At 45.0% G+C, this 19,621-nt stretch overlaps 1 protein-coding gene across 2 annotated transcripts in view; it reads right to left on the bottom strand.

Moving 5' to 3' along the window:
• Nucleotides 1-4,449: 4,449 nt before the first annotated feature.
• The window catches only part of nhsa (Nance-Horan syndrome a (congenital cataracts and dental anomalies)), a 51,298-nt gene continuing 36,126 nt past the window's right edge, over nt 4,450-19,621 (bottom strand). The window contains exons 3-11 of one of the 2 annotated variants that reach the window (XM_070908910.1): nt 18,160-18,172; nt 14,683-14,835; nt 14,139-14,272; nt 13,418-13,483; nt 11,404-11,596; nt 9,456-9,587; nt 5,976-8,813; nt 5,159-5,282; nt 4,450-5,080 (exon numbers count right to left, since the gene is read on the bottom strand). In XM_070908910.1, coding sequence (XP_070765011.1) covers nt 4,450-5,080; nt 5,159-5,282; nt 5,976-8,813; nt 9,456-9,587; nt 11,404-11,596; nt 13,418-13,483; nt 14,139-14,272; nt 14,683-14,835; nt 18,160-18,172 — 4,284 coding nt within the window. The remainder of the gene's footprint in view (nt 5,081-5,158; nt 5,283-5,975; nt 8,814-9,455; nt 9,588-11,403; nt 11,597-13,417; nt 13,484-14,138; nt 14,273-14,682; nt 14,836-18,159; nt 18,173-19,621) is intronic. The other variant, XM_070908909.1, reaches the window with a different exon arrangement.

The raw sequence follows: 19,621 nt of genomic DNA on the forward strand, positions 1-19,621 counted from the left end.
GAGTATCAGACAGATTTGCACCGATAGTGTGGAGAGGTGCTCTCATCTAGATTGCCTATTCATTCTGTGTGGATCAGCTTCGGACTGTTTCTGGTACATTTATGCTACACACGCTGGATAAATGTGCCAATAGACATTATGAATCCAAATATGTGTTACCCACAAATCCCTTCATATGCATTGGACACAGGCACCTGCAGTTATAATTACTACTTACATATAAATTAGTCCTCTGCAGGTCCTTTGATTGCTCTTTGCATTCAGGGACAGCACGGAAATTACTGGGGTGGGGAGGGAGGCTGAATCTCTTATTTGATTTTATAAAATAGTAAGACCCCTTCCCAGGACCCTCCTCTTGACAACACCCTTCCCTCCAATATCTCAAAACAATATATTTATGGCAAACATAACACAATTGTGAAAGTACAGCTGCTCTCTATTTTTGAATAAAGAGCTGCTAAACAAACAGTTATCATTAATATTAAAATATAAATATGGGGTAAGAAAATGAACCCTCCCTCTTTTGAGACTCCCACTCCCCCACCCTTGTGGTAATTTTCATACAGTCCCTTACATCTGCAGCGAGCGAGCGCTGAGGAGCTGTGTGTTCTTTTGAAGGCCTTTGCATGCCTTTGTCCACGTTCTTCATAATCAGACAATGATAAAAGTCATGCCGGGCTGACATTTGCTTTTAAGGCCTATACAATATCTACTGTACTGTCTTCAGGGCCGGAGGGCAAATAATGACACAAAGCCCGCTGCACAACACAAAGACAAACGCTGAAAAGAAAACATCTCTGAAGTCAAACACCATCAAAGCTTGTAGGACAATTCCTCATGGTTAGGTGCCGTACGGTTGATCATCATGGTTCCATTTATTCTCCATCTGGGCAAATCACACACACTACTGCTGGGATACATATCATATATTCATCATATATGAGAAAGTAAATGCTTGATTTGATGGTTATCCACTCAGGGTGCCAAACAGTCCAGGGCTTTGTTTACCTTTTATTCCCCCTCACAGTCTCCGCTCAGTCGACATACCGACTGAGAACAAGGCGTTTTTGTCTGACACAGGCCTGTTTGACATTAGCCAGAGCGACAAAGAGCATTCACACTGACTTTGGAGCTGGAACACGACCATGAAAAATGACATAACACATGCAGACATGACATGTCAATAACTACAGCTACGCCTTGAGTCTGTCATGTAGAGAGGAACCTGTTCAGATTGAAGATATTTAAAAAAAAAAATCTGTCCAGGACACAAAGAGGCCTAATTTCAATTTACACCCAATTTGCATTAAATTACCAAGTGGACGTGCTGCTGTGGATTCAGCTGGAGAGCACCCTCTAGTGTTCGTATATAATCAGTGGCCGCCACATGAATCCTGCATTTCATTTAGAGAGACCCATGCAAAGGTTTAAGATCATATTCACTGTAAAAAAAAACTTTAGGTACCAAAAGTAAAAAAAAAGTACTCAATGTAGAGAAATGGCCCCTGTGAGTGTTATAATATTCGTTATTATTAGGTTAATATGCATTAGGGTGTAGGCAGCATTTTACTGTTGTAGCTGGTTGAGATGGAAATAAGTATTTCACATACTGTTGGGTAGTTTAATCAATGACAATGCATCATATTTTATAAAGTGATAATATGTTGTGTAAAATCTATATTAGTATAGTATGTGAGTAACTCCAGATGTCAAATAAATGAAATGGAAATACTCAAGTCAAGTACAAGTACCTCAAATGTGTGCAGTACAGTACCTGAGTACCACTGGAACCACGGCCAAATGTAGCATCTTCTATTACAGTAAATCATGACATACTGTACTTCAGTGGCTGAAAACTAAACTATAGCACCTTTAAAACAAGAACAATTAACATCACCGCGGAGCCAAAGAGTCGTTTTCAAAGCAGTCACATTTATTTGTCTTTTTTATACACTTTTGCTAAGCCTGTTGTGCTAGCACTCGGCTTTCATAGGATTTACTATGGGATTTCCACAATGCTTACTAAAAAATAAATACAAGACAAAGTGTTCCACAGCTCAAAAATATACAAAGGTTTGAAATGAATGTAAACTTTTTTTGTTTTTACATAAGAAACAATTCAACAACCTTTGTGACAATTCCAAAAGTTATTGTATTTACAAGTTTGTACAAAAAATACAAAGCTGAGAGCTACAGTATATAGAGGTTGACTGAAAGTCCAAACGAAATGCATCTAGTACCAAGAGTCACGCTGTAATTCTTCTTTAGTGTTGGTTTTGTGTTTCAGTCAAGTTAACGAGAGGAGAAAAACAGTTGGATGCCACTAACATGTGCACGTGCTAGCCTTTGGCAGAAGCATCTACTCCACTCCGAAGCGCGTACTCAAGAGTGTGGATATTATTCAAGGAAAGTCAAACAGCTCCATGTAAAGGTCTATAAACATCTCCAGGTACAGCAAGAGACAAATGAAACTTCACAAACATCACTTTATCAGTGCAAAAAAACAAAAATAATGATGAAAAAAAAAAAGGGTTGGAATGAAGGCTCACAGACATAACCCATTGTGTACCCTGTTACACGACGTTGCATTAGTATGGAGTGTCATTAAGGCCAAAATTAAGTTGATATTTACAGTGTACCTATAGAGAAGAACAGTCTCCCATAGAGCAATATGGCTACATAGACTCTCTTTCTGCATAATGGTTGAGTACCATCACTGCAGTAAACACCATATATAATATTATTGTGAATATGTGGGACAAAAAAAAAAGACTCGTAGCTTGTAGCTTATGACTGTTCATGCCATCTTTTAATGACATTCATGAGTTGCTTCCCTATTTGTCTCTGCAACCAGTGTCTGAAAGAAGATTTAAAATGCGTCTCTTATAAACAAAATAAGTCATCTGAATAAAATATGTTATTAATAATATTAGCAATATTATTTGCACACCTCCGTGCAAAGATTTCAGCTTTAGGTTATTTAAAAAGGCGTAAACCAGATCAGGGAGCCTACGGAGAGTTTCTGCGTCAGTGATAAAAAAATAAATATATTTAGATTGTTGCGACACAGAAAATGTGAAAGGTTTTTGATGGGGAATAAAATAAGACGAGCATTTGGTACAAAATAGCAGCAAATGCCGCATCCCGAAATCCACAACGTCCTCTTTTTCACCTGGCTCCTAATGTAACCCTACATCCTCCATCAAAACCGAAAAAATCTCACAAAAACACTCAACTTGCCGAGGCCCAAGCTGCTGTCACTTATTAAAATAAGGCATATTTGATCCTCCTGAACACTTCCCACTTGCCTCTTTCAACAATTCGTAAACACACCAAGTCAGCAAACCAGAAATGACCATTAGTACGTTTTTCTTTTTTTTCTTCTTCTTTTTTTTTAAAAACATGACCTCCTTATTCTTTTACAGCTCTCCTATTTCACGACCTCCAACCTTTCGATCACTTGTTCACCTCCCATGTTAACACCTGCTCCCTTCTCGTCTCCTACGATTGTCAAGTTTGTGCTCAGCTTCGACATTTCCTGTCTCGCCTCTGGTTACTCATCTTATTGCATGAGAATTTCAAAATGTTGTAATAGCAAGCAATCCTTGATTCAATTTACAAAATGCTTTGTGAGTAAAATATACAAACACATCAACACGGATCGATGCATCGAGGCTTCACATTTTTTTTATCTCTCTGCTGTTTCTCACACAGTGTTAGTCCTGATGTTCACTTGGGGGGTATCAAAATCATTCGTACAACCGGCTTGAAGAAATGTAAAAATTGTGTGTCTAATTGCATAGGTATTCACAGAATACATACAGTTCATCCAATATATCTATATTTTAACAAGATACGGATAAAAAAATCTATTTTTAATTCTGGAGAAATATGTGACAGCAGAACAGCTAAGATTTAACATGAATATACTGTAGTAGGGCTGAAGAAAGGCAAACAGTCGGGTGTCTTACATGGCTTTGGGTAATGTGCCCTAAACTAACCAAATAAGATGTTTTTTAGAACCATGTAAGCCTGTTTTAATTCTGTGGAACTGAGCTGGAATAATGTTTTACTCATTACTCGTTTCTATTCATCAATCATATGTTTCTACAAAATACAGATGCTAAGTGACCTGGTTCCCTGTTTCTAAAGTGTTCATCTCATGAGGATATTTCTTCGACGTACAGTACGTATAAAACATTTGAACACAGGTAAAATTGTTTAAAGTATCCACAGAATAACTGACAGAAATCAGCCACTATTATTTAAGTTATGATTATCTTTTAACAAGATGATTTATCCCTAACGTTCTGCATATCACGTTAACCTCATCAGTGCTCCAGCCCTCAGCACATCTCATATATATTATAACTCAGTCTGGTCCATTTGTTTTTTACTGTAAACTAACAAAATCATTTCATACCGTTTAACACGTCTATCAGCAGTTTTCTACGTGGAGCCCTGTGATGAGCGGTCGTCGTGAGGACTTCCGTCTGAGTTCTCGGTCTCGCCCTCAGAGATCGCCTGCATGGGCGCTGAGTACAGTCTGCTGCGCATGCCGTAGCGGCTGCTGTTGGAGGGTGGGGGGATTCTGGAGCGGCCCTGCCTGGAAGCAGCAGATGTGGGGAAAGATTTTGGGGAGAAGCCCTCGGAGTTGGCCTTGGGGTAAGGGCTGGAGAGCTGATCTGGTCCTGGTTGATGCTGCTGTTGTTGCAGGGGGGAGGTGGGCTCTTCGGGCTGTCTCGGTGACTCCGTCAGGGAATCTCCGGGAGATTTAGGAGTGATGGGGCTCTTGAGGATCTCTGCGGCAGACATGCGGTAGCTCGATTCCGAGCGGCTGCCCTTTCTAAGCAGCAGCAGTTTGAACTCCTCGTTCGAGGTGCTGGACTTCTTTGCGTTCCTGTAGATGGGCCCGGGGGATCTGTGCAGGCCTGGTGGGGTCACAGCAGAGGAGGGTGACGCCTGTGAGACTGGGGAGCTTGTGGTGCTGCTGGGTGGTGTGTTTCCCGATGCAGCACTGAGGCGATTCCTCACACCCAACTCAGTGGAGTCCTTCCTGCCCAGGACTTTCCTCTTGGACCTGAACGAGAAGAAACCCAGTTAAGACTCTCTGTAAACATAGAGCCAAGACGAAGGGGCTGCTATCCAAGCTGCTTACCTGTGAATCATCGCAAACAGATCCTCAGTGGTCCGAGCTTTGGTGGGTGACAGAAACACATTGTCGTCCTCTGGTCTCGACTCATCACTCAGAGGAGACACTGCATTATCACTGGGTGTAGAGTCTGTTAACAAACAGTCCAAAACCCAAAGACATTCAATTAAAATGATATAAAACACCAAAATGCAGCATGTCCAGAGAACATTTAGTTTTTTATTAAACAAATGACTTTAAAGGTCCTGAAAACGTATGACGTTTCATACTCTGAGTGATGGGAGGCAACACGAAAACACAATTTTCTGCTAAATTCTGAAGTTTTTGTTGTTTCAAATGTTTTCTGTATTTCTTTTTTCCCCCATCACTATCAGGAGTTAGCAACATGACAGTTTGTGGGCTGTTTTGGTCACTGTCAATCGAAGCACATCAGCTGTTTTAAGAGTTAAACTCAATAATAGCAAAAGACATTTTTTTTTGGTAGTTGCTTACTGTTATAAATAGCAGTTTGAAAAAATATACAGTTTTGTTATACAGAAATACGTTTTTGTTTTTTGTTCATCATCTTCTTAGACCCCTTAGGAGGCACATCCCAGATTGCTCCACACAATTTAGAAAATCTGTGATCCTGTTTTTTTATATTGACTCATTGTGTACTCATCAGTCAGTCACAAATAAGCCTTGATACTGAGTTAGAAACAAGAGTCAGACTATAATGAAACTAAGCAGAAAAATAGCTGCGGTCCGGGGATGGAGACCTCTGCTGTACATGACCACAAATGTCAAGATTCATGACAGATATATAAAGACAGTGACAGTCTACCTTTACTGAAGTAATCCTCTGTCTCTAACGTGGACTCCTCCTTGCCATCCTGAGAGGCACTTTCGGCTGAAACACCCGATGACTCGTGTTCCACTTCTGCGCTACCTTCAGTACAGACTGAACTCCCTTGCAGCGTCTCTGATTGGCCGTCAGTAGCAGGCACTTTATCAAGACTGTCGGATCTCTCGGGTGAACTGTGCTGAACAGAGAGAGGAGGACCTGGTTTTGTCTGACACGGTTCTTCCTCTTCAGACGGCTCAGGTCTTTGCTGTTGTAGAGGCTCAGACTGCGAGCGGGCAGGCGTTTCTACTGACTCTCCTTCATGAGTAGTGGTCCTGTCGAGGATGTCTAATGAAGGCTCTGACTGCGGTCTGAATGCCGTCATACTCTCTAAAGGAGCCTCGCTGTCCTGGTTGTTCCTCGTCTCCCTCTGACATGCTGCTTCTCCCTCTGCGAGCTCTTCACTCGAGGTACACACTGATTCACACGACCCCTTCGAGGATGTGTGATGTTGATGTGAGTTGCATAACAGGGGACTCTTAAGCTCTACGGATTTATTATTGGAAAGTGTGCTGGTTGAGTTCACAGCGGGACATTTGAACCTGGAAGTGGCTTTGTCCTCGTGACTCCCTTCGTGGTCCTTACTGAAGGATCGGAGCTGTACTGAGTGCAGCACCGTGGGCGTGATGGCCATGGAACGGGCGAACACCTCTGTGTTAGGGGGCGCTACAGGTTTGGCTGATGCTGCAGCTTTTTGTTTGTTTTGGTGAGGGACTTGAATCTGGGTCTTGTAACCTGAAGCCTTGCTGCCGACACTATGAAGGGCACTTAAGTCGAGGTGAGAGGGGGGGATTATTGGCAGCTCCAGGTCTCTCTTCGAGGTGGCTCCATCGCTGCAGGAGAGTGACTGCAGTGACAGCGTTGAAAGAGACGACTTCCTCTCGGGGACTTTGGGCTTCCTCTTGCCGCTGGACGGTGACAGCGGTCCAGGAAAGAAGGCGGAGGGGAATGAGGAGGTGGGGGTTTCTGACTGACTGGAGTACCCGCTGGATGGGCTGGCCAGGCCTGCCAGCTTCTCTGGAGATGTTAGCTTGAAGTCCCCCTCCACTGACGGAAGTGACGGGGTGGTGGCCCTAGAGCCAGACTGGGATGTCTGAGACTCTGAGCTTTCCTGCGACTTGATGCATTCGATAACAGTTGTGCCTGTTGCCGTGCTGGAGTTTGACAGAGATCGGTAAGGATCGCTGGATTTCAAATCATTCAGGAGCCACAGATCTGCATAGTCTGACTGCACGACCCCCTCATCCTTAAATGAATGTGCATCTGTGGAGCTAAACACGCCTAAGTCAGGGAGATCAGCTGAACCCTCAACCCCCCAGATCACAAAGGGCTCTCTGACTAGTGAAGGGTTTTCTAAATGACCTGGAGAGCCAGACAAAACCAGCTGCAGTTTCCTCTCCTTGGAAGACAGTGGAAGTTGCTGCCCGCATGTAATCTTTGGTTCTTTCTTGTCAGGGATGTTTCCCTCACTGCATATTTTTCTTAAGGATGAGCTCCTCTTAGGCGGACATGGCTTCACCTTTGGTTTTCTTAAAGAGAGGCAGCGTCTCCCCAAAGTCATGGGACCACTCAAGTCGGACAGGCCACAATCAGAGCCGGGGGCTGCATAGTTATAAGTGAAGCTTTTGCTACCTTTCAGACCACAGTCAAAGTGCATGGAGGTGTAGTAGCCTTCAGTGTCTACAGAGTAGTGGGAGACGGTGTCAGCTTTCTCCGACGGAGGTTTGTCAGAGTAGCTGCTCTCACAGGTGGCCATGCTGGTGAAGCTGGGGCAGCCCAGGCTGCTCTCAGCCTCTCTGCTGGGCTCAGGGCTGAAGTCCTGTGGGCGTGGAGGGTCAGGGTGGGGGTAACTCCACTCCCCCTCGATGGGAGTGCTGACCCCTGCTTCCTCTAATATGTCCATAGCTGTGGAGGAGAAGGAGCCTGCCCGCTGGGTCCTGAGGCCCTGGTAGTGGTCCAGCATGAAGCTGGTCTGGTCATCGTTGGCGTGAATGGCAGCGTTTAGGGAGAGCTCAGAGTCGCAGTGTGAGGAGCCCGTCAGCGGTGGAGAGGCTGCTGGGGGGATTGTTTCTGAGGTCTGTGAGGGGCAGGTGGAGCTACTCCCGCTCCAGTTCCCACTAGAGGACTGGTGGTCGTCCTTGTGGTCCATCTGGCCTCCCAGCACCCCTGCAGCCGAGACGGAGTGGACGGGGCTACTGAAGGTGTCTGAACTGGACGAGATCTCACAGCTGCCCATGTCGGCCTTCCTGGGCAGCTGGGATCTGGTCCTCTCCATCCAGCTCCGCTCCGGACTCTCTGAGAGCTGTTTGTACTTCAGGCCCAGCTGGTGCTCAGACATGGCCTGGTCATCCGTGCTCTCTTCTTCATCCTTCAGAATCAACACCCCGGGTACAGACAGGAAGTCCTCAGTGTCGAAGGGGGAGAGCTCCTCCTCATCGTCGCTGTCATTATGCCCGTTGTCTATCATCCGGCTCCCATCTCGGGGGAGACTCCGGGAGCGCAGGCGTGCGCCCACAGAGGAGGTGAACATGGCCACAGTGCTGTCCGGCAAGGAGGAGATGTTGCCTGCAGAGTGGGAAAGGGAGAGGGAGACTCCCTGGCCTCTCTGGGCCCTGATCCTCCTCCGAGACGGCGCTCCTGAGATCAAAAAGTCTTCTGTCTGGCAACCTGAGTCTCTGGTGCTGAGATGGCTGGACAGCTCCTCATTGGAAGGAGTAATATCGAGACTGGCGTGAACTATGACCGTCCGCTCTCTGGAACCAGGAGAGTCGTCGGAGTCTGGGAGGAGAAAGCAACGCAAGGACAATAAGCATACATAGCAAACTCACACAACTGAGATGAGCACACTTTAGTGCTCTTTATATCGTGCTCCCTAAACTTATATTTCTGTAATTCAGTGTCACAATAATACAAACATATAAAATCGTATTTTTTAGTGGCTTAAGACGTTGACCATCAATCACAACCGTCGTCCGGCTACGAACTTGCATGTCATCCCCCATCTCTCCCCCCTCATTTCCTGCCATCTCTCTCCTGTTGTATGGCTAATAAAAGCACGAAATGCCCCAAAACTATCTTAAAAAAACAGAACAAAATAACATTGAAAATGTGCCTCCTATCACTGGTTGATGTCTCTTATCATAAATCTGATCATCCAGCTTGTCTTCTGTAGTACACTGATGTGGATAAGATTACAATGACACATAATGCACTGAATTGCTTTGTTTTACTTCTAGCAAGATACCATACCATGTGGTTTAGACACTTCACAGTAAACCCTCTCTGTTTAAGTGACACCATGTGTGAAACTTTACAGCAAATAACACAAACATCCCCTTTATTTTACTGTAACAGCAGCAGTTTGCATGAATTTCCAGATATCACGTGTCTGATTGGCGTAAGCCACAATAAGTTACATACCTAAATCTTGCTGCACCTGTCTGGGAACGCCGGCGACCGTCCTCCGTCTCCTCAGCTTCCTCCTCCTCTGAAGCACGGACTGCGAGTGGACGAGCGAGCAGCGCACACTGGCATCTCTGTCAAAGCCAACCCCTGCAACGGAGACGGGACATCTGAGGAATCTTTGTTTAGCGGCAACTGCAGCGATTCCTTCTTTAACTCTCACGCTCTCTCGTGAAAAAAAGAATCTGTAACACTCGGCTGAACTAAATTAGATATTATACAAAAATAGCAGTCAGGAGGTGGAGGACAGCTACACAGTGGAGCTTAAAGCCACAGTAAGACACACTAGGTGCCTTGATTAAGAATGTGGAGTTATTTACTACTTGATGTAACCCAAAACATGCACACATAAAAAGTCATAAGACAGAAACGATAGAGTCAGCATGTTGATGGGTTTCCTAACCAAAGGAAAAATCCTACTTTCTGCTTCAGTTTTGTTGTGCTTCCTCCTTGTTTTCCTGCCTCTCCCTCACTATACTATCATGTGACAGCAGGTCAGGCCTTTCGGCACCATAGCAATCACTGGACTTTTGCTTACAATGTGCATTTTTCCCCCTCAACTGTCTCTGACTCAGCCAGTGTTGGCGCACAACTCTTCTTCTGCATCAATGTGAGCGCGAGTAAATAACGTCGGGCAGGCCTTTTCAACAATTTGGACAGAACTAATTAGCATTCATGTCACAGCATCTTGCCTTGCAATCGCATGCACAAAGCGTTGAGGCATGAGAAAGAAAGTTAGCTGGACACAAAGCATGACTTGCACGTTGAGAGTGATTCTCTGTGGCAACTTTAATGCCTTTGCATTAATTTCTTGCAAATATTGACTTTCTTTGTAATGTGGGGAAAGTAAACTCTACACAAGAGTCGTACAGTGTTAACGAGGAGAGCAGTAGTGTGTGCAGTTTGTCTGACTGGATCTAAAAAACACAACAGTAAATGTTGTAAGAATAGTTTGACATTTTCTTTTTAGCTGTTAGCTGAGAAGATCGATACCACTCTCGTGTCTGTGCACGAAATATGAAGCTATGGCCAGGTGATGGTTAGCTTAGCTTAGCATAAAGACTGGAAACAGAGGGAAACAGCTAGCCTGGCTCTGACAAATGTTCAATAATATACCTGCCAGCACCTCTAAAGCTAATAAAATGAACACGTGATCTTAAGGGTTGAGGGCTGGGTGATATGGTGGAAATCACTATCACATTTTTGCAGGTATAATGTGACATTTTGGGAAATATTCTTATTTGCTTTCTTGCGACTTCGATGAGAAGATTGATATCACTCTCAACTATTTAACAAGAGCCAGGAGCTGATTAGCTTAACTTAGCTTAGTGTAAAGATTGGAAGCAGAGGGAAACAGCTAGCCAGGCTCTATCAAATCTCCAATAATACACCTACTAGCACCTCTAAAGCTTACTAATTAAAACATTATTTCTACTTCTTTCTACTACAATCCGTACACAAACCGAAATATAAGAAAAGTGGTGGTTTCATGGGGAGTTAGGTACGGCAACTTTCTTATTTCTTTTTTTGTGAAGATGTTTAAGAGGTGCTGGTGGGGTTATTTTACCTTTTGAACAGAACCAGGCTAGCTATTTCCCCCAGCTTCCAGTCTTTATGCTAAGCTAAGCTAACCTTCTCCTGGCTGTAGCCTTATATTTAACAGACAGACATGAGAGTGGCATCAGTCTACTTCTCTAACTCTAAGCAAGAAAGCAAATAAGCGTATTTCCTAAAATGTCAAACTATTCCTTGAAGAAAAGCTACAGAAGAGCTAAATGAAGCTAGCATTGCTGAGGGACACAATGACAATCTCTCCTAACAAAGAAGTTTAAGAAATCTTCCCCACAGCTCTGTCCTGTCACAACAAACGGATTCAGACATTAAACAGTGAGTGCTTTAAATTTACCAGTCACATTAATGGGGATGACACATGAGTTGATGACTTGGGAATTGGTTTTCATTCTTTCCTCTGGGGTGGGCAGCGGCAGGGCTTTAGACCAGTTAGTCTGCTTGTCCAGGGTGGAGGGGATGTTAAGGATGGGAAACTTAGACCGGTGACCTAGAGCCACCCCGTCAGTGTCGGGGTCAGAGGGCGCAGCCTGCAACAGATGGATATTTGCATGGTTAGGTTGTTAAGTTTAGGTGGCATTACATGAGAAATGGTGCGGCAGAGTTAAGAATGATCAAACTCAGCTTCAGAGAGGGCCGTGTGGAGAGTACAGTGATTAAAGTTGGGGATTACACTGGTATTGTCAAAGTGTTTATCTGGGAAAAAGCTGGATGATGAAATCTCTAGATGTAGAGATTTGTGTCTTATTAAACTGCAGCAAAGACTGCTTACTGTCTGAGCAGGGGTAAATCAATACACATGCCCTTCCAGGAGCTGAGTTTCATGTTGGAGTGCAAAGATCAATAAGTGATGGAAATAAAAAGCATGCTTTAGAGAGAGAGAATGAAAAGCACAGCAAACATTTGAAGAATCTACTCTAGTAGGTTTCATGCAAAAAGTGAAGTGCGCAAAGGCAAAATTTTGAATTTAAAACATGTTAGAATCAGGAAATATTGTTATACCAGCAAAGGTTCATAGTTCTGACCACCTGACTGTATCCCAGCTTGCAAAAATGTCAGACCGATAAAAAGTTTGGCACGTACTGCACAGCACATGTCATCATAAATACTGAGTCTCCCTGAGACTCCTTCACTCAAAGACTACTGCACAGGACAGAAATGTGACAAACAGTGTAAACAGTCATTTCCAGTCACTACACTGCTGCTTTGGAAACTCATGCTCTGACAATCTATGGCACCTGAAGTGACTCTACTGCATAATAACGAGCCTCCGGAAAGATTTGAGAGGAAATACTTCACGGCAGCATTCCTCTCAACGGCAGCTTCAGTATCAATCCCTGCACAGTCCTCCCCTCTGACTTCTCCCTAACTCCACATCCTTTTTCCAGGGGCCTCCTCCTCGAACTTAAATACTTGAAGATCCCTCTCCCTTATACCTCTGCGCTAAATTCATTGAAGCTATTAAGTTCTTACCTTGAGATTCCTACAGAGAGCCAGTGAAACTGGGAGTGATTCTCAGGCTGAACTGGTTCCCACCTTCACAACCCGGCAACCTCCCACCCCCATTTAAAGGCAGCTCTCCAGCCTTTGTGCTCTCTGTTCCCAGCAGACCAATGAGACCCTGACAAAACCCCGGGCCACAAAAGAAACCGGTTTCCTTGGAAACTTCTCCCAACTAGTAGAAAAAAAAACCCAAATTGAGAGCATTTACAGCTGATTTGTTTCGAGAACAGACGGTTTTAGGAGTGTCTGAGAGGAAGCATGAGTGAGCCGAAAGAGTGATAGAAAGAGACGGTGAAGGAGGGGGAAGATAAAAAATATAGGAGTGGCAGTGTTTAGTGTTCGCCCCTGTCCTCGGGCTCATTTCTTTCTCACGGCGGGCATCAAGCACGATATATATTTGGTGAAGAAACAGCACGGAGAGAGAAACACGAGGCTGTCAGCTCTCTCAGGGATGGGTGCAGCGAGGAAACCGCAGCACTGAAGGATCATGGGTAATCACAGGTCGAGCCGACCCTATCATTAGAGAAACCCCGTCTGCTGGGCGGCCGTGACTGTGGCCCTCACACACACATTCCTCACATACTGCGCGCTCAGAGGCCCGGCCCCGCACATGAACTCCAACAACAACTGTAAATGTATGACGAGTCAGCGCGGAGGAAACTCTAAGGCGGCGCTCTCCTTCAGTTTCACAACAAACGTGTCGAAAAATCCTGCATTCAGTGGGCATGCATTTCAAAGGAGATTCATTATGTAAATTAGAATGAGTGGGACAAACAAGAACAGGTAAGGAGTGAAATGAAGTGTTAGAAGGAGCACACAGGAGCTGGGGGGTGGGGGGGGGGCACCACTACCTTTCTGCTCCAGGGAGAGAAGCGGCAACATTCGGTAGGGGAGGAGGAGCGGGTGGTTTCAAACTGAATTACAGGACAACAACGAAAAAAGGACAAAAAACCCAGAAATGAACATGGAGATATTCAACATACACATGGACAAAAAACACAACAACACTGGGGGGAACTTGGTGAGGAGGGATGTGTCTGAGTCAGGGCAGGCTGATGAGCTTAAAAACCTCCCTGAATGGTTTATGCAGCATTTATTCTCCAGGTGATAAAACATAAAAATAAATTCAGGGCTGTCAAATGAAATGTATACAACCATGCTCTGCACAGACCACGTGGAACACATTACAGACACAGCCCGCATCCCTCTTTACCTGTGTTTGTGCTAACTGAGTCGTTGCATCTCTGACAAGTCTCTCTGGCTGCTTGGTGGGAGAAATGTGCATTTTACTTCAGAAGTACATGAAAAATGTGTACGTAATTCATCTCCATCAAATAAAATCAAATACAAAAAGGAACCCACACTTGAAAGCCATTAAAAAAATTAAGAGTACAGAATAACATAGGCAAAACTGTGTTGTTATAATAATTTGATCAATTAAAATGATAATTCAATATAGTCACCTTTGGCCCTTTAACGAATTGACTGGTCCCCTGACTTAAAATGTACAAAATGTACAAGAAGAAAAGCAGTTAGGATCTGAAGAGAGTATGATATTCATTGTCTCACCGTTGTCAAATTCATGCCCCTGTTATCTGGCCTCTGGACGATGTGTGCGGGGGGGTACATGGGCATCGGGGGCACTGCCGAGATCGAGATGGTTACTCTCCGCTCCCTGCTGCCCGACCGTCTCCTCTGGTGATCTGCAACAAGTTTCATGTAAAACACTGAAGTCAATCTGTGTGTAACCTCCCCACGAACTCACACACATACATGACATCAGACTGCTCAGACTGAATTGCACAGGTGTTTGTATTGTTGTGTTCACCCCTGTAAAAAAACATTTTTACAGATTATGTCATCTCATGGCTCCTACAATCCTCTACTGCTCTTACAACCAGGATGCAGTTGCAAAGCATGTCCACTAGAGGGTAGAATAACACCAGAATGAAAGGTTACTTTATGGTGGGCAGCTTGTATCCCAGAGGTGACTTTTTAAATTAAGTAAAATATCAAACAAAAAATTGGAGAAGGTATTAATTGGAAAGGACAGAACGGGAACGAAAGCAAACAGCTGTGTTGCGGTCACTTGGGGAGTGTCGGAGGGCCTCACCTCGGTGCAGGGCCCACAGGCTGAGGCTGGCTTGCCTGTGGAGCTCTTCCACACATGCTGGCCGTGTGGCGGGGTGGAAAACGTTCCTCTGCTGGTGCCAGGGAGCTTGGTAATGTGCCGTCAGCTTACTCTCCACATCCAGGTTCGACACCGCTGTCAAAGAGAGAGACGGGCCGGGTCAGACAACGACTAAAGCGTGTGCAAACGGAGCAAGTTAGTGGACCCCAATGCTGGTGACAAACAACAAGGAAACAGTGAAAACATGCAAGCTGTCACCAACATCCCAGGAGAGTATTTATATGGAACCCTGAATTATTTTCTACGTGTTTTAAAGAGGGGTCACAAACTCAAGTGTTCTTTATCTTGAGGTACATAATGAGGTACAGCACATGTCCACTGCAGACGCCGTGTATGTCAGCAGATGTAATGGAAAAGCAACTTGCTTCCATCACGAGGGGCAGCCTGCTGAGCTCCACTGTTACTGGTGAGGAAACCTTTTCCACTCTGGCATTTTTGCGGTGATACACTGGTTAACATCATTAAGGTGAACTCCACTGCCTCAGACTCCTGAGCGCCTCCTTCAGTAATTAGCTTTCCGTTACAGCGACAATGTGGTGCCATGAGAGCAGCTGAGGGTTAAAACATGTCTTGGGATCTGAGGTGAAATACCAGTCTCATATTAGAGCCGGAGCCTGAGAAAGAAAAGCAGGACAATCAGAGCCAATGTTAACAGGACAATAGCCTGTTTACTAATGCAGCGCTATTACCTGCAGCCAAACAATAGGAATTAACGCAACCTGATACTGTGACTTTCATCCTCTAAACATTGACCAGTACCTGGACTAATCTCACTGCTCCCCCTTCCTCTCCTCAGGTTACAGAGAGGGAGACACTCAGCTCTCAAATTACACATAAGACATGGAGGGCCTGGGCGAAGGGGGGAAAGTTTGAGTTTAAAAGGAGCTGTTTAGTATTTAGGCTGTTGCTTGTTGTTGCTGACTGTGAGACAACACACACTTACACATCTGTAGGAGATGTGGAGGATTAACACTGCAAAGCCTTTGCTTCAGCAGACAAACACGTCTGTCACTCTTCACCTACCTGGCGGACATTTCTGGGCTTGTCCTTGACCTGGCAGCTTCACTGAAACACACTCCGTCTGTCTGCTAGAAGGAAGCTTTGGCCGAGCACGCTCCAAGTTTGCTTTGTAGTGCAGCCAGAAGCCAACTTTAGTCTGTTTCACTCGGAGAGAACATAGTTCAACTGCCGATCGCAGCTACCAGAGGTCAGGAAACGCAGAGCGCACCATCACACTGAAGCGCAGTGATTTTCTAGCAGCACTACAACTGTGACAAGTCCTTTCTAAGAAACGTGGTGCCATGCATTCGATCCTGGGAGAGGCAGTATGTTTATCGGTCACCTAGAGACAACTTGACGCTTTCCATAAAACACCCGAGGGTGATCTTAAAGCCCTCGGTGGTGACCCTGTTGACCTGAAAACAAGCTCTGTGCTCTGTCTCCTGCTTAGCTGTGGGTGCTGGAGGTGAGCTCATCAAAGAGTAGAGAGTCACATATGCTTTATGTCTCACTACACGGCATGTTTTACTTTGCTCGTGTGTTGTGAACAGGGCAACAATTCAAAGTCAATGTTTATTGATTTTCAGTGGAATTGTTTTGTGATTGTATGATCTTTGTTTACAAAATGATATATATATCAAGCAAATGGTAATTCAAACAAACATGACTAGTGGAGTTAGGAAAAACACAATGGAATAGGAATAGATGAGACTGACGCCACTCTCGTTGTCCTCAGCTTCCAGCCTTTAAGCTAAGCTGTGCTAACCGACTCAAAATGGTAGCAAAATGGTTTTAACAGCTAACAAAATGAGTTGAGTTTGGAAAAACAGGATAGTTCAGCATTTTGGGAAGCATGCTTATTCGATTTTTTTGCAGAGATTTAGATGAGAACCTTGAGATCACTCCGGTATCCGGGAGCTTATTATGCAGCCAGGAGATGGCTGGCTAAACGTAGCTTAAAGACAGATAGCAGGGGGACGCAGCTAGCGTGGCTCTGTCCAAAGTTCGGAAATATGCCTGCCAACACCTCACAAACGTGTTGTTACAGCATTCAAGTCTAAAACCAAAACATCACGAGATGCACAAACAAGATAAAATGTGTTAACTTGTGAGCTTCAGCTGTGCTGGTCGGTGTATTTTTGAACTTTGGACAGAGCCAGGCCATCTGTTTCCCCCCTGATACACGATAAGGATAGTGACATTTCCCAAAATGTCAAACTATTCCTTCAACTTTGTGATATTGACCTCAAACATATGACTCAGTCCTGTGCTCCAGGTGTGTGGAAGTCTACTGGAGGGGTGAACTTCTTCTTCTTACAAAACACATTCCCTTTCAGTGAGCCCTCGTGTCCTGCATGGAAGCATCTGCAATGTGTACGCAATATGTGTGTGGCAATAAACGCCGCAACACAAGCCTACAATGTTTCAAACTTGAAACAGCACGGCAAATTGTGATGCATTTCTGCTGTGAACTGTGGTGAGAAGAAGTGAGTAATCAGTGCTGCGTTGGAAGACACTGTTGGTCAGCCCCCCCCGCCTCCCTGCTGAGATATGAACTGTTGGCCCTGCTGTGACGCCCTCAACGTCTCCGGCAAACTAAAAACCCATTTGACGACAACAATAACATCAACTGGGACACAGACTGTGCTCTCTATGCCTCCATGTAGCTTTCCTTGTTTTTGTCTTCCTCCGGATTAAAAACAAAACTGTACTTCCGTTCACATTGCTCAGTGAAATCTGCGACGCATACATAGATACATACAACATAGCATCAGCGCATGAGAGGCCTTTAAAGAGGTTTTCATGGAGACAGAGGTCCATATGGGGAAACCCTTGGTTGGGAGATCCGTGGCCAGCTGTTACCCCAAATAAGGCCAAAGAAAACACATCAACACATCAGACTTCAGTCATCTCATTGACCTCTTGGCAGCTTTCTCTTTCTTTCACATCCAAGCTGAGTGATCTTCAACATGGCCGCACTGAGCCAAATGAGCCACATGGCCTCAGGTGAGAAGAAAAACAAGACTTTTAACTTTTTGACGTTGTTCTTGATTTCCACCGTATGCTATGAAACGTCCCTCTTTTTTAATAAGCGACACCCGTATGTCACTCTTCTTCGTCCTTACTTATTTTCACTCAGAATCATCCTGTGAACTTTCCCATAAAGGCGAAATCAAGCTCCATATTATCTGCACCCTGACACATCCTATCAATCTCTCCTCCTCCTCTTCCTCTTCATCTGCAGCAGGATCATCCCCCAATCACCTCACCGCCATCAACCCTGCCAGCAGGCCTTCAGGCCAGGAGAAGGGGGGATGAAAGCCTGCGTCCTCAGACTGACTCTGCCTTGTAATTTTCTCAGCATTGGCCCAGACAGGAGCCAAGCCAAACCCCTTACACCCACACTCACGCTCTCACACACCTACAATTTGCCAGCGGTCTGGGAAAACACAGCCGCAGATGTCCGTCATTAGGTCACACAAAAACTTGTTTCTGAACTTCATAGAACAGGACGACAGGTGAGCAAAATAATATATGAATCTTTTTGGGAAGAGGAAACAAAAATAAGACATTTTGGCTCTGAGAGCCTTTTTCAGTGAGCACAGAACTTTCCTACAGCAACAACTGGCTGTCGTTGTGTTCACACTCTGTAACACAGGTTAAGCTAACCGAGCCAAACAACCAAGCAAACGCCTCCAACACAAGCTGAGGAGGAGAACACTTTCAACTCTTACATCCTGTGACGACGCTCAAACAAAGTGCAGACATGTTTGTCTAACCACTGTGGTCAAAGTAGCGAGTTGTGCATGCCGAGCAAAAAGAAATGGGAGGCGCATGCAGCTCAATCAAATCCCCAGTAAATTATACAGTACCTTGGGATGTGAGGGCAAGGCAGCATCCTAGAGCCATGACAGAGCTGTGTGGTTTTCAGCTCTGAGCATCAGTGAGACATTATATCGGTCAGCGTCTCTCCCTCAACAGTGTGTCCCTCGTGTCCCTCATGCCTTTACAGCAACGTCCCTCGGCTCTACTGCCACACTGACCCACAGCTCCACTGGAACATCTGCTCACACTCCTCCCCCATGTCCCCTTCCCCACCCAGCACTCGGTACAGATGGCCCAGCCAGGCCCTGACTTGGGCTACCACTAATCTGTTTACGGTCTGCTACAGGAGAGTAGGAGTGTTAATCCAAACCGCTGAAACAACACTGACCGCTCAAACCCACAGTGGAGGATCATGGAGGGTGTAGAGGAATGCCAAAAGAGACGCAGGACGGTGGATACTTGTAAATCAAATATTATTTTGTACAAGTACCAGAGTGTTAATGTCATTCAGGTTCTGGATAAATCACTGATCGACTCTGAACAATTCCCACCCAGTACTGTGCTGTATATCACAGGATATGGAAGAGCTAAAAAACAAAATACTCAACAGACTATTTAATCATCATCATATTAAATCTATAAGTATCATTTCATACTAACAGCCAGATGCATTTCAGTATGCACTGCAGTGCAACAGGACAAATAAAACATAAATGCTGCTCACCTGAATTGGGCAAGAAACAACACGTAAACAAATACTCATCAAAATGCTGTTTTCCTGTTGCCAAAAACCTACATCTCAAAACTGAAATCTTCTTGCTGTCACGGAAGAAAACCTGGCCCAAAAAAACCCAAAACAATGCTGCTGTTCTACTGAGTGTCGGCGGTCAGCTGCTGGAGAAAGTCCCCTCTGAGGTCTGATTAGTAAAACACAAAGAGTAGAGTCCCACTGCCAGTCGGCACAGAATAATACCGTCTCCCCGGTAATCCGCTCTGAGCCCGCAGCATCCCAGCTGATGGTGATGTCGCTGCCGCT

The sequence above is a fragment of the Enoplosus armatus genome, chromosome 7, assembly GCF_043641665.1.
Source record: "Enoplosus armatus isolate fEnoArm2 chromosome 7, fEnoArm2.hap1, whole genome shotgun sequence".
Lineage (NCBI taxonomy): Eukaryota > Metazoa > Chordata > Actinopteri > Centrarchiformes > Enoplosidae > Enoplosus > Enoplosus armatus.